This window comes from Lissotriton vulgaris, chromosome 2_1 (genome assembly GCF_964263255.1).
Source record: "Lissotriton vulgaris chromosome 2_1, aLisVul1.2, whole genome shotgun sequence".
In the NCBI taxonomy this organism is placed as follows: Eukaryota; Metazoa; Chordata; class Amphibia; order Caudata; family Salamandridae; genus Lissotriton; species Lissotriton vulgaris.
In genome coordinates this window covers 2,100,507,790-2,100,520,213 of record NC_141687.1, presented here as the reverse complement: position 1 = coordinate 2,100,520,213, position 12,424 = coordinate 2,100,507,790, and the positions used below count along the sequence as shown (strand labels likewise).

Here is a 12,424-nt window from a genome sequence, read left to right as displayed (position 1 = left end):
AGGTGCACACCAAACAAAACCTTCCAACGCCCCGCCTTCTGGCTTGGTAGCAAAGAATATAAATAGGCCTCCAGTTGACTCGGGCTCGAGTCAGTCTGTCGGTCCTGAAAAGCAGAAGGTCCTTAATCCAAAATTAACACCGGCACCAAAGCATCCTTCGGTACCGAAAGTGGTCGAACCGAAAGCAAGTTCGTCACCGAAAGAGGTTCCCAAAGCTACAGAACCAAAAACCACCCCGGTTCCGAAATAAGTGGACCCGAAGACGGTTCCTGTACCGAAACATACTTCGGCTCCGAAAGTAGATGAGTCCAAATGTACTCCGGGAAGAAAAACTCTGGATCCAAAGAGCACGGGTCCTAAGAAAAAGTCTTCGGAACCAAAACCAAAACCTGCTCCAATAGACACTGTTAAAGATAAGCGTTTCATCCCCAAACCACATAAATCGACGCAGAAAAAGGATTTTCCAGTAGAAGAGCTTTTTAAACCTGATCCAAAGCAAAAGACTCTTCATATTAATCCAAAGACTGGACATATCACTTCAGTGCCTGAAAAGAGAAAAACCTAAACCACTGCCAGTTCCTCCAAAAAAGCGTGCTCAAACTTCACCCATAAGGATTGCTTCGCCTGAAGTAGAAATACCAGTAGATATTTCTCCTGTACATTCACCATCTAGTACACATGGTCTTATACCACAAGATGAGGATGATGGGGATAGCTATCACAAGAGGTAGAGAGTGAACATCACATGGAGGACATTAATGACCCAGATGATATTCCTGGGCCATCAGGTGAACCATGGGAAGATTATAATGCACCAGATCTGTCACAAGATGATGTATACCCGTCTAGACCATCTCCCCCAGATGACACTATTGGGTTTACGCAGCTTATTCATAGAGCAGCCACTTTCCATGGAGCAGACTTACACACAGATACAGTGGAAGAAGACTTTCTAATGGACACACTAATGTCGTCACATAAGACCACAGCCACACTTCCAATACTTAGTGGAGTGGCAAGACATGCCCCTAAAATATTTAAAGACCCAGTTAGAGCAAGGGTAATTAACCCCAGACTAGAAAAGAAGTACGAAGCGGCTCCAACTGACCCAGCATACATTAAAGGACAGTTGCCATTGAACTCACTAGTAGTGTCAAATGCGAGAAAGAGCTAACTCGCAGACAACAGGGGAGGCTCCACCCCCTGACAAAGAGTCTAAGCTTTTAGATGCTTCGGGAAAACGTACCATTTCACAAGTAGCCAATGTCTAGAGGATTGCTAACACTCAAGCTTTGTTAGCAAGATTTGATCGAGCTCATTATGATGAGTTAGTCACTCATGCAACATTTGCCAGAACAATCTAAATCCAGGGCTTCTGACCTTATACAGGAAGGCGAGGTTATTACAAATACCTCCATAAGATGTGCACTAGACACAGCAGACACAGCCTCTAGAGCAATAAATACAGGGGTATTGTTACGTAGACATGCATGGTTACGCATCTCTGGGTAACCAGAAGTACAAGCCAGTATCTTAAACCAGCCATTTGACCAACAACATATTTTCGGTCCATCAGTCGATAGTGCACTAGAAAAGCTGAAAAAAGATACAGACACTGCAAAATCCATGGGAGCTTTACAAACACAAGCCCATAGGCCTTCTTTTAGTCGCTCCTCATATAGGGGCGCCTCTAAGGGTTTCCAAACCGACAATACCTCCTCTTCTTACAAAGCTCCCAACCAAACCTCGCCTAGTAAAGGATATTATAGAGGAGGTTATAGAGGAAACAACAATAAGAGCAGAGGTAGAGGAAACAATAAGAGCAGAGGTAGAGGAAACAACAATCGCAACACCTCTACTCTCAAACAATGCTTCCCTTCCATCCCCCCAGACCATTCCACTCCTGTCGGGGGGAGGTTACAACAGTTCCTACTTGTCTAGAACTCCATCACCACAGACAGGTGGGTAAGACAAATAATTCAGTCAGGTTATTGCCTGGAGCTCACTTCCACTCCCCCAACAATACCACCCAGACAGCGTCCCATGTCACAAGAACACCTCATACTGCTAAGACAAGAGGTGGAATCTCTACTGCAAAAGAATGCAATAGAACCAGCCCCAAAACAACATCAAAACACAGGAGTTTATTCTCTATACTTTCTCATACCCAAAAAGGACGGGTCCCTCAGACTTATTTTAGATCTAAGGCCCCTAAACCTGTACATACAATCAGACCACTTTCATATGGTCACACCACAACAGGTTCTACCGTTGCTAAAGAAGGGAGACTTCCTTGCCACATTAGATCTGAAGGACGCATACTTCCACATTCCCATACATCAGTCGTACAGAAAGTACCTGCGGTTCATTCTAGAAGGTCAACACTACCAATTCAAAGTACTCCCTTTCGGAGTAACTACAGCACCTCGAGTGTTCACAAAGTCTCTAGCAGTAGTAGCAGCACACTTAAAAAGGGACAACATTCATGTCTTCCCATACCTGGACGACTGGTTAATAAAATCCAAGTCATACAACCAATGTGTACAGCAAACGCATCAAACAATATGCCTGCTACACAAACTGGGATTTACAGTAAATCAAAAGAAGTCCCATCTCCAACCGTCCCTGTCTTAGCAGTATCTAGGTGCTACAATAGATACCTCCAAGGCAATAGCGTACCCCAACCCAACAAAAATACAAACTATGCAGGATCTTATCAAAAGATTCCAGCCACAACACTCACTACCAGCTCAAGTGTTCATGCAACTAATAGGAATGATGACATCTTGCATTTTCATAGTACCATATGCAAGACTACAAATGCGCCCCATACAAGAGTGCTTAGCAAGTCAGTGGAATCAGGCTCAGCAACAAATAACAGATCTGGTGGTGGTAGACGACCGGACATATCGCTCTCTGCAATGGTGAAACACCAAAAACCTTTCCAAGGGCCGGCCGTTTATAGAGACTGTCCCACAGATAATATTAACCACAGACGCTTCTGTCACATGGGGAGCGCATTTACAAAATCAGTACAGTACAGGGTACATGGATAATGCAACAAAAATGACTCCACATAAATCATCTGGAGTTACTAGTGATTTTTCTAGCTCTAAAATCGTTTCAGCATTACCTGTCAAACAAAGCTGTACTAGTCCGGACGGAAAACATGACAGCAATGTATTCCATTCAAAAACAAGGAGGAACAAACTCACTACAGCTCTCCCAGCTGGCGCAGAGCATATAGGAGGTGGGCCATTCCTCAAAACATTTTTCTATTAGCAGAACATCTACCAGGAGTTCAAAATCAAACAAAAGGTTTGTTGTATATTGTACAAATAACAACATCAATCCCTTAGATGTTTCCATACAAAACATCATATGCTACCTGTTACATCTGCAAATATCTAACTTAGCGTATTCCTCAATCAGGTTACATCTTGCTGCTAAAGCAGCATATCTTCAAAACAGACAACATTTGTCATTGTTTAGAGTACCTGCAATCAAAGCGTTTATAGAAGGACTCAAAAGAATAATTCCTCCCAGAATACCACCCTCTCCAGTGTGGAATTTAAATGTTGTTCTCACAAGACTTATGGGACCTCCTTTCGAACCATTACATAAGTGTGAATTACAGTTCCTTACATGGAAAATTGCTTTTTAGTAGCTGTTACTTCACTTAGAAGAGTAAGTGAAATCCAAGCATTAACAATTCAAGAACCATTTATACAACTGCATCACAATAAAGTGGTTCTTAAAACAAATCCAAAGTTTCTGCCAAAGGTCATTTCACCTTTCCACCTCAACCAGTCTATTGACTTGCCATTATTTTTTCCCCAACCACAAACAGTTACAGAAAGAGCTCTACATACATTAGATGTAAAAAGAGCGCTTCTATACTACATTGATAGGACGAAACCTTTTTGTAAAACTAAACAACTGTTCAAAATCGGGCATTGCAAGATGGATTGTTTAGTACATTAAAATTTTTTACCAAAAAGCAAAACGCACTCTATCCATTCCCCCAAGGGCTCATTCTACCCGTAAATTAGGGGCATCTATGGCATTCCTAGGAAATATACTATTAGATGACATCTGTAAAGCAGCTACATGGTCTACTCCGCACACATTTACAAAACACTACTGTGTAGATTTGCAGGCAAAACAACAAGTAAGTGTGGGCCAGGCTGTACTCAAAACATTATTTCAAACTACTGCAACTGATACAGGTGGTCGCCCCTAAGGGAGAAACTGCTGTGCAATCTATGCAATAGTGTGTGGTCTGCAGCCCATATGCCTCGAACGGAAAATGCTACTTACCAGTACGCATCTGTTCTTGGCATGTAGGGCTGCAGAACCACACACGCTCACCCGCCTCCCCGGCTATCTGTATCTGTTCCAGTATGATCGTATTTAGATACACACAACACATGGGCATCTTTATATGTACTCATACAACTCCATCATTTGCCCAGTGGCGAAAACAATCTGAAGATGGAGTTGATGCCCATGCGCACTACGATCTAAGGGAGGAGTCATCCAACAGACAAAGACTCTTCCAAGACAACAACAAAGTGTAATCATCCAGGCCCACCACCAGATGGTGATCTAATGCAATAGTGTGTGGTTCTGAAGCCCTACAACAGATGCATACTGGTAAGTAGCATTTTCCTTTTGCTTTTGCCAATGTTTCCTATTATGGTGAGGGCCCGGCAGCTCCCACAGCAATAAGGTTTTATGGAAACCACGCCAAAGCGATTCACACATTGACAAAACTAAAAAGCTGACCACCAATTTCAGACCTACTGGCTTTGCCAATGCTTGTTTGTTTTGTTTCCCATAATCTTATGTAATCTGGTTACAATGATTTTGCTTTATGAATATTTTTGGGAAATACTAGCATGCATCAACACGTTACTAAATGATGCTGCAAAGAAATGGTACCTGAAATTTTACAGTAGTTTAGTGTCATGTTTTTTTTCCTGCTTTTTTTTAATGAACCTTTTATTTAGAAAGCAAAGAATCATCAATCTTGCTTTCAAGCTTCTGCAAATATTTGCATCAAATCTGAGAGCATTCTGGGAGCGTTATACATAGCCTCATATTGCTAAACTTTGAAAACGTGTGTACACATTTTTATACTGGAACCACTGTCAGTAGTGCTGTATGAGCTTACAGCATTTACTTAAAGTGCTCACCCTAATAATAAAGGCTTTCAATTAATGAACCATGAATACAAGTTTGAACAGCATCAACATATAGACAAAAATATTACCTTACATACGGGAATTGCCCTTCCCTGATCCATAATGTGGTACTGCAAACTGGCAGCCAAAGGGTTTGTGCTGCAGGGGGTTAGGCCTACTTGTCCCAAGACAAAATGCACATGAAAACTTGTTGCCCTTGACCCCAAACAATATGTCCTGGGCATCTCGGGCTATAGGAATTCCACTTCCACATCCCTATGTCCAATACATCCAGATAATGTATTTGAAATTTCTGGATGTATGAAGTTACCACGCATACTTTCACCACGCATACCATTACAACACAACTTTTACAACGCAGGATCCATTACAACGAATACCTTTACAACGCATGACATTACATAGCAGATACTATTACACGCAAGCCATTACAACGTAAGTATAGGTAAGTATATTTTGTTTGTGAAAAATGTAATTAAATAATATTTACTTAATTAATATTAAAATTACTTAAATTGATTTATTTAATTTATTTAAAGTACTATTTTTAAAACTAAACCCTTAAAATACCCCTGTACCCCAAAACCCAGACCTAGCCCTAAACCCTAAAAATACCCCTATACCCCATAACCCAAACCTAGCCCTGAACCCTAAAAATACCCCTGTACCCCATAACCCAAACCTAGCCCTGAACCCTAAAAATACCCCTGTACCCCAAAACCCAAACCTAGCCCTAAACCCTAAAATACTCCTGTACCCCAAAACCCAAACCTATCCCTGAACCCTAAAAATACCCCTGTACCCCATAACCCAAACCTAGCCCTGAACCCTAAAAATACCCCTGTACCCCAAAACCCAAACCTAGCCCCGAACCCTAAAAATACCCCTGTACCCCATAACCCAAACCTAGCTCTGAACCCTAAAAATACCCCTGTACCCCAAAACCCAAACCTAGCCCAGAACCCTAAAAATACCCCTATACCCCAAAACCCATACCTATCCCTAAACCCTAATTTATTTAATTTATTTTTAATATTTATCAAATTAATTAAATACATTTAGGTTTTTTTAAATTAAATAAATGTTTAAAAAAAGATAAACTTACCTATACGTACGTTGTAATAGCATCTGCGATGTAATGTCATGCGTTGTAAAAACATGCGTTGTAAATACACTTGCGTTGTAAAAGTTTCGTTGTAATGGTAGTGCGTGGTAAAAGATGCGTGGTAACGGTTGTATACCAAATTTTCTCAGTGTTGAATCTACTCCCTGAGCTGGGATCCATGACAAAATGCAAACCCTTTGGCTGAACGACCTGAACACCTTAAAAAGCCATGGCAGACACAAAATACAGTTGTGTTTTTTTTTTTTTTTTTTAATTTCAAGTTATTTTATGTCTGTTATTTCATTGATGATGTTTATGGTGAAACAGCGATGTGAAAGAGGGAGCAACCTATGTTTAAGATAGCTCCCAGCTTCTATAAGAAGAGATAGGCAGAGTAGTTTAGGCCGATGGCAGCGGCCCCTTTAAAATGAATGTCTTTTTTATTCACAGGTCAGAGACTCACCTGGTTGTTCAAGGACTAGCAGCTAACACCAAATATGAGTTTGCGGTGCGGCTGCATGTGGATCAGCTTTCCAGCCCCTGGAGTCCAGTAGTTTACCAAACCACACTTCCAGAAGGTAAGTGGCTCATTCAGCTTATCCACGCATTGCGAAGGCCTCGTTATTGTGGCCTTCTAAATATCCTTCATTTACTGCTTTCCTTCTAGATTTGTACATTTTCAAGTTTGCTTAAATCTCTGATATAAAAGTGATAGATTTTCAGTGTTTAGCACTGACAGTTTATTAGGTCTTTTCTCCAGTCGTGGTTGTAAATAAGGGTTTACGGGCGGCTCTCAAGTGAATTACTGTAACCACTGGTGCCGTGGGTCCTTGGTCAGTGATGTACTTCTGAAAAGGTCTACTTTTTAGGCCGACCAATCAGAGCTTAACCTGGGAGATGAGAATTGGCTAGGAACTGAGACACAGCGCTATGTTATAAAATAGCATTCAGTAAACCACAGTTTTAACCAAAGATTTTGTCTAGCACACGTGAAATGAGGAGGAAACTGAGGTAAAAATGATGCACCATGTTCACTAATTTACTTAGCGAGGAGAGACAAATTATGCTGCATATAGTCTGAGCAAACTCTGAGGCACATTGTATGGCATTATTGTTAAGCTAGTTTGACATTTAAACAAGTGCTGATATAGAAAGGACCACAGCTCAACAGAAAATATGCATTTAAAAACATACTGGTATCAAAAGTACAACAATATAATGGAAAATACTTGAAACTCTTTTACCAAATCCTATGCAAAATACTATTCACAACCAATGATTATGTGGCAAGTGCGGATAACCCATAATGATATGTAAATCTCTGTGACCACTGAATTATGCAATTTTAGTGCCCTGGATGTAGGTTTCTATCTTCGCAAAAGACTATAAATCAGTAAGATTAATAATCAAAAAAGAAAACCAGAAGGCCCAAGCACTATCTTGGTCAGAAATGCAACCCCAGATGTTGATGTAATGTTATCTTCTCTACACACTTCATAATATGGTACCTTCAGTGGCCCACATTATCCATAAGGAGTGGGGATTATTAGAAATCTTCTCACATGGGGAGTTTACTGAGTTAGTTTGTTGCTTGAGGCAGGTCACTCTGGTACAAAAGTAAGACTCCCAAGTCTGACACAATGACCATGCTGCCTCTTTCTGCTGAACAGGTCCTCAGAGCACATCTCTGATCGGGTCTCAAGTAGGGTCCACAATGTAAGTGGTAGACTTTCTCCTCCCAGGGCGGTCCGCATCCCTGTATTCCTGACAGGGTAGATCACATTAGACACATGTTCACTGTGTGATCCTGCTCCTTAACCATGTTGGATATCGGGGCATGGGAGAGGGGGCTGGAGAACAAGCACCGACACTGCTCTCTGAGTTCCTGCATTAGACGGAAGTGAGGGCTACCTGAAGCAAACAACTGCGTCTCGAGCAATTCTGTGTGCAGCGCTGCTTGCAAAACTTGCAGTTGATCATGGCATCGCGAACTAAAAACAAATTCTTGGCTGTGGTTTGTAGCTCATTTTAGCATCCCCCGGCTGATTCTCTCCTCACCAGGTGTCAGTGCCAGGTGACCCACAACAGCGCCCTATGAGACTTATTTTTTCAAATGCAGAGAACTTCTACAGAAGTGAAAGTGGAATTAAAGAAGTGAAAACCGATGCTCAGTCACGGGACTGAAACCTTTACAATCCAGTGGGCGTATCGTCTATTCAAAGGGCGTCTTCCTGGGCTTTCTCCACAGAAAAGCGGGGGGTTAATAAGTGCACCAAAGGGCCTGCGATGGCTATTGGGTCCACATGTCCAGGCGGGCCTTCATCAGGCTTCTGTTGTAGGGCAGGTGGTCCTGGCTGTGCACGTATCCACATGAAGAGAGTGTAGGAGCTGGAAATATGGATGCAGGGGCTGCTGCAGCACGCTCAAAATATACATTCCGGAGTTCAGAATGTGAATAAGCAATAAAGATGCCTTAACATTTTCTTTGTATCTTGTCGCATTTGCAATGCTTTCAAAGGCAGGGATCTAATGTCACATGTAGCTGCTTATTCGTTTAAAAGGGACATTGGTGTTTTCTTTTTGTATCTGACTGCAGAGTGATAGGATTGTGTAAAATGAACTATATGACAAATTTTCCGGAGTACGAATAGTGTGAAAGGAAAGGCTGTATGTTGTGCACACAACATTTAAATACCTGTAAATGCACTGTACAAACATTTCAAAATATATCAGCAGCAAGAAAAGCACAAATGAGCCACAGTTTTTATTCTGATGGAAACAAAGAATTTAACGGTAAAAACGGGCCGAGACACTTTACTTGGGGATGCTCAAATTATATATATTCGCTGAAGCAAGTCTTCGTTCTCAGCATAAAAACTGTGCGCAGATTTGGTGGGGATTTCAATCAAAAATGTGCTGTCTGTAAATGACAGTGGCCACCTCACCGTGATTTCGTAATATATTTGTTAGTGTCCTCTAACATGCACAGGGCACAAGTCCTATAAAAAGAAGTGGGGGGACTGACAATATGAAAATGGCCTCATGACGTCAATTAGTGAATGTGTCCAGGTGTCTGAAAATTACACCGGGACAAGCTCAGCATATTTCTGTGGGGCCCAGCTTCTTGGCAGGGGTACGGCGTCCACCCCGTGAAAAGAGTGGGGGGACGCCGGTACCTGCGTGTACCCCCGACTCGAGCCCTGAACATGCACCACAAACGCAAACTTCATCCTCACTACTCCATTGTTGAAAGGGCGTGGCTCAGTTACTACTCTTGTTCTTGTCTATGTGAAGCTTGGATTCTTTGCAATCCCTATGACTTCTGTGATGTCACATTGATGTCAGCGCTCCACTCTGAAAATGATCCCTCGCCATTGGAAGGGGGTAGTGGGAAGGGCATCCAGCCTTCAACATGGGCCCATACATCCTGCTGCTGGACAGACTTTGAGTTGGGTGTGTTTGCAGCCCAAAGCAAGGCTAAGAAATACAGACTTGGGAGGGAAAACAGAGCCTCTCAAGATGCGAGAGGGGCAAGGACACAGGGAAGTGGAAAGACTGATTGCCCAAAATGGAGGCACAGATTCGGAGTATCATAAGGGACGCTCTACCCGACAGGTTTCCATGGTAGTGTTTGTTTTTCTTCTTGCTGTGTTTTAAACTAGAAAGAGGCAATAGGTTTAGCCCTCCCTTAGCTGGACCACCAGCTCTTGTTCATAGAGTAACTGTTAGAATCTACAGCAGTGAGCATACGGGTATCGCATGAGGCAACACTTAAGAGTGCCACAAGTGAAGAGAGAGAAGGTACTTCATTCAGTAGTTCTGTATTCCAAATTAAATATATTACTCATGGTAGTGATTCCCGAGTAATCAAATACAAGGTTCTCTACTCATTTAAGGCTTTTCTTGAACGCTCATAACTCTACGTTCTTCTTAAGCAGCCTTTTATTGCTCCTCGACTTGTCAGTAAATCACAGGGTTGTTTAACCTAGACACTGAAAACATAATGTTCGAGGCATGTGGGCTGCTGAATTCATATCTGTGCATAGATCGCCGCCTAGTGTTGGGTCTGGATGATTGCACATTGTTGTCCTGGAAGAGTCTTCGAAGTATCACAAGATAGGTGGCTCCTCCCCTGGACTACAGTGCGCATGGGCATCCTCTCCATCCTCAGATTGTTTTTTTCCGCCATTGGTTTCGGATGTACTTTCTCGACTCTAGTTCGGAAACTTTGTATTAACTCTTTCCTAAGGCCAAAAGGCCTTCGAAGCGTCGGTATTGTCTCGTTCGGTGCCTGTTTCTTTTCCACTTCTTCGAACCGGACGTCGGAAGCTGGTTCTCGCTTTCGACACCAAAGGCCCAGACTACGATGATGATGGAACGGAGCCCGTTTAAACGATGCTTCGTCTGTAATTCCAAATACCCCCACATCGATGTGCACCCAGTGTGCAATAAATGTGTGTGTCCCGAGCACGACGAGGCCAGCTGTATGGCCTGCTCGAAGTTCCGCTCCAAGAAGACGCTTAAACTTCGGCGCGCAGCGAGGCAGTCGGCGCAACAGTCGGCGCCCAAGCCAGTCAACATCTTCGAGGCCGGTGACGAAGAAGGCGTCGAAGATGAAGAAGAAGAAGATGATGAAGAGGTTCCCGAAGAACGGTCGGAACCGGCGTCGGAGCATGACTCCAACTTCGAGATGGACGAGCAAGCTGAAGAATACGTCCACGAAGAAGACATCGTCGAGGTAGGGGACGACGAAGGGGCCATCGGAGCCCTCGATGACGACTCCAGTGATGAGCCAGGCCCAACCGCAGTAGCGGGGCCTATAACTGACATTACGCTCCCTTCGGCTCAGGTCGAGGCATCGCCGAAAGGCCTTAGCCAAGATCTTTCTACACGTTCTATAGCCCCGCGTCCAAGCCAGGCTAATAACACATCTAAGGAGCAATCGGTCTATTCCTCTAAATCGAAACCAAAACCAACGGAGCAGAAATCGAAACCGAAACTACTTAAGATAGTGGTCGGTTCGACGTCGACCTCAAAGGCTATCGACGACCCTTCGGCGCCGAAAGTACCTGTCGCCTCGAAGACTGGAGCGTCGAAGCAGAGCTCAAACAGCAAACACGTCACCTCGACGCCGTCGGCGTCGACGTCAACGCACAAACATGGCGACAAGGCCAAAGGCCTCCAGACGAAGAAGGCTGTCGAGCCGAAACTCTCAGGACTGAAGCCACTGCTCAGCAAGCACCTCGAGCCGAAAGCCAAAGCCGACCCGAAACAGCAGGTCTCGTCGACGCCCAAGGCTGGGGATGCTCCACCGCCGGGAGCTCGGGTCGACGCCATCAAGCAAGCGTCCTCCTCAAGTGCTAAAGCAGCTCGAATCGACTACCACATCAAGCTCCAAAACCGTCGGACAGACTCCGATTAAGTTCGATCTTCCGCCAACGGCTCGAGCTAAGCATCACGAACTCCATAAAGGCACCAAACCTTCCAAAACGTCGTCGACGCCTTCGAAGCCCGCCACAGAAGGCGTGGTTTTCCACGAACCCTCGTACGACAACCAGTTGAAACTCTTTATCGACGCGGAATCATGCAGGCTGACCATCCACAAGTGGAAGATCGCGCCTGAACATCCCTTGGAGGTTTCAAAATTCCTCTCAAACGGAAGAAGGACTCGGCCACCTCACCAGTTCTCTACGAGCACGTTCAGGACTATTCGCAGCAAATGGCATATTCTCCAGCACGGAGTGAGGAGGACATGGGTGAAGACTATGGTCAAGCGGCCTATGCTTATAATGCTGACACTGATCAGGATGAACCACAACAGTGGTCTGAGGCTATAGATCAATCTGTGGACCCTGATGATCCACATGCTGCACCGGACGCCCAGTCCTATAACGTCAAAACATCGCCAACAGAGGACACGGCGGCATTTAACGCTCTGATAGAAAGGGCAGCACTCAACCATGACGTGGAGATGCATGCGGAGCCAGTGGATGAAGATTTCTTGTTTGACACTTTCTCCACCTCTGAACGTTTCACTAAGACTTTGCCTATGCTTAAAGGGGTCCTCAAGCATGCTGCGGACATCTTCAAGGAACCCACAAAAGCTAGGGTT

General features: G+C 43.9%; 1 protein-coding gene across 1 annotated transcript in view; it reads left to right on the top strand.

The window, feature by feature from the left end:
- PRTG (protogenin) overlaps window positions 1–12,424 on the top strand; it is a 179,280-nt gene that overhangs the window by 144,280 nt on the left and 22,576 nt on the right. Inside the window, exon 14 of the mRNA XM_086959017.1 lies at window positions 6,763–6,890. Within this exon, the coding sequence (XP_086815143.1) occupies window positions 6,763–6,890 (128 nt within the window). The remainder of the gene's footprint in view (window positions 1–6,762; window positions 6,891–12,424) is intronic.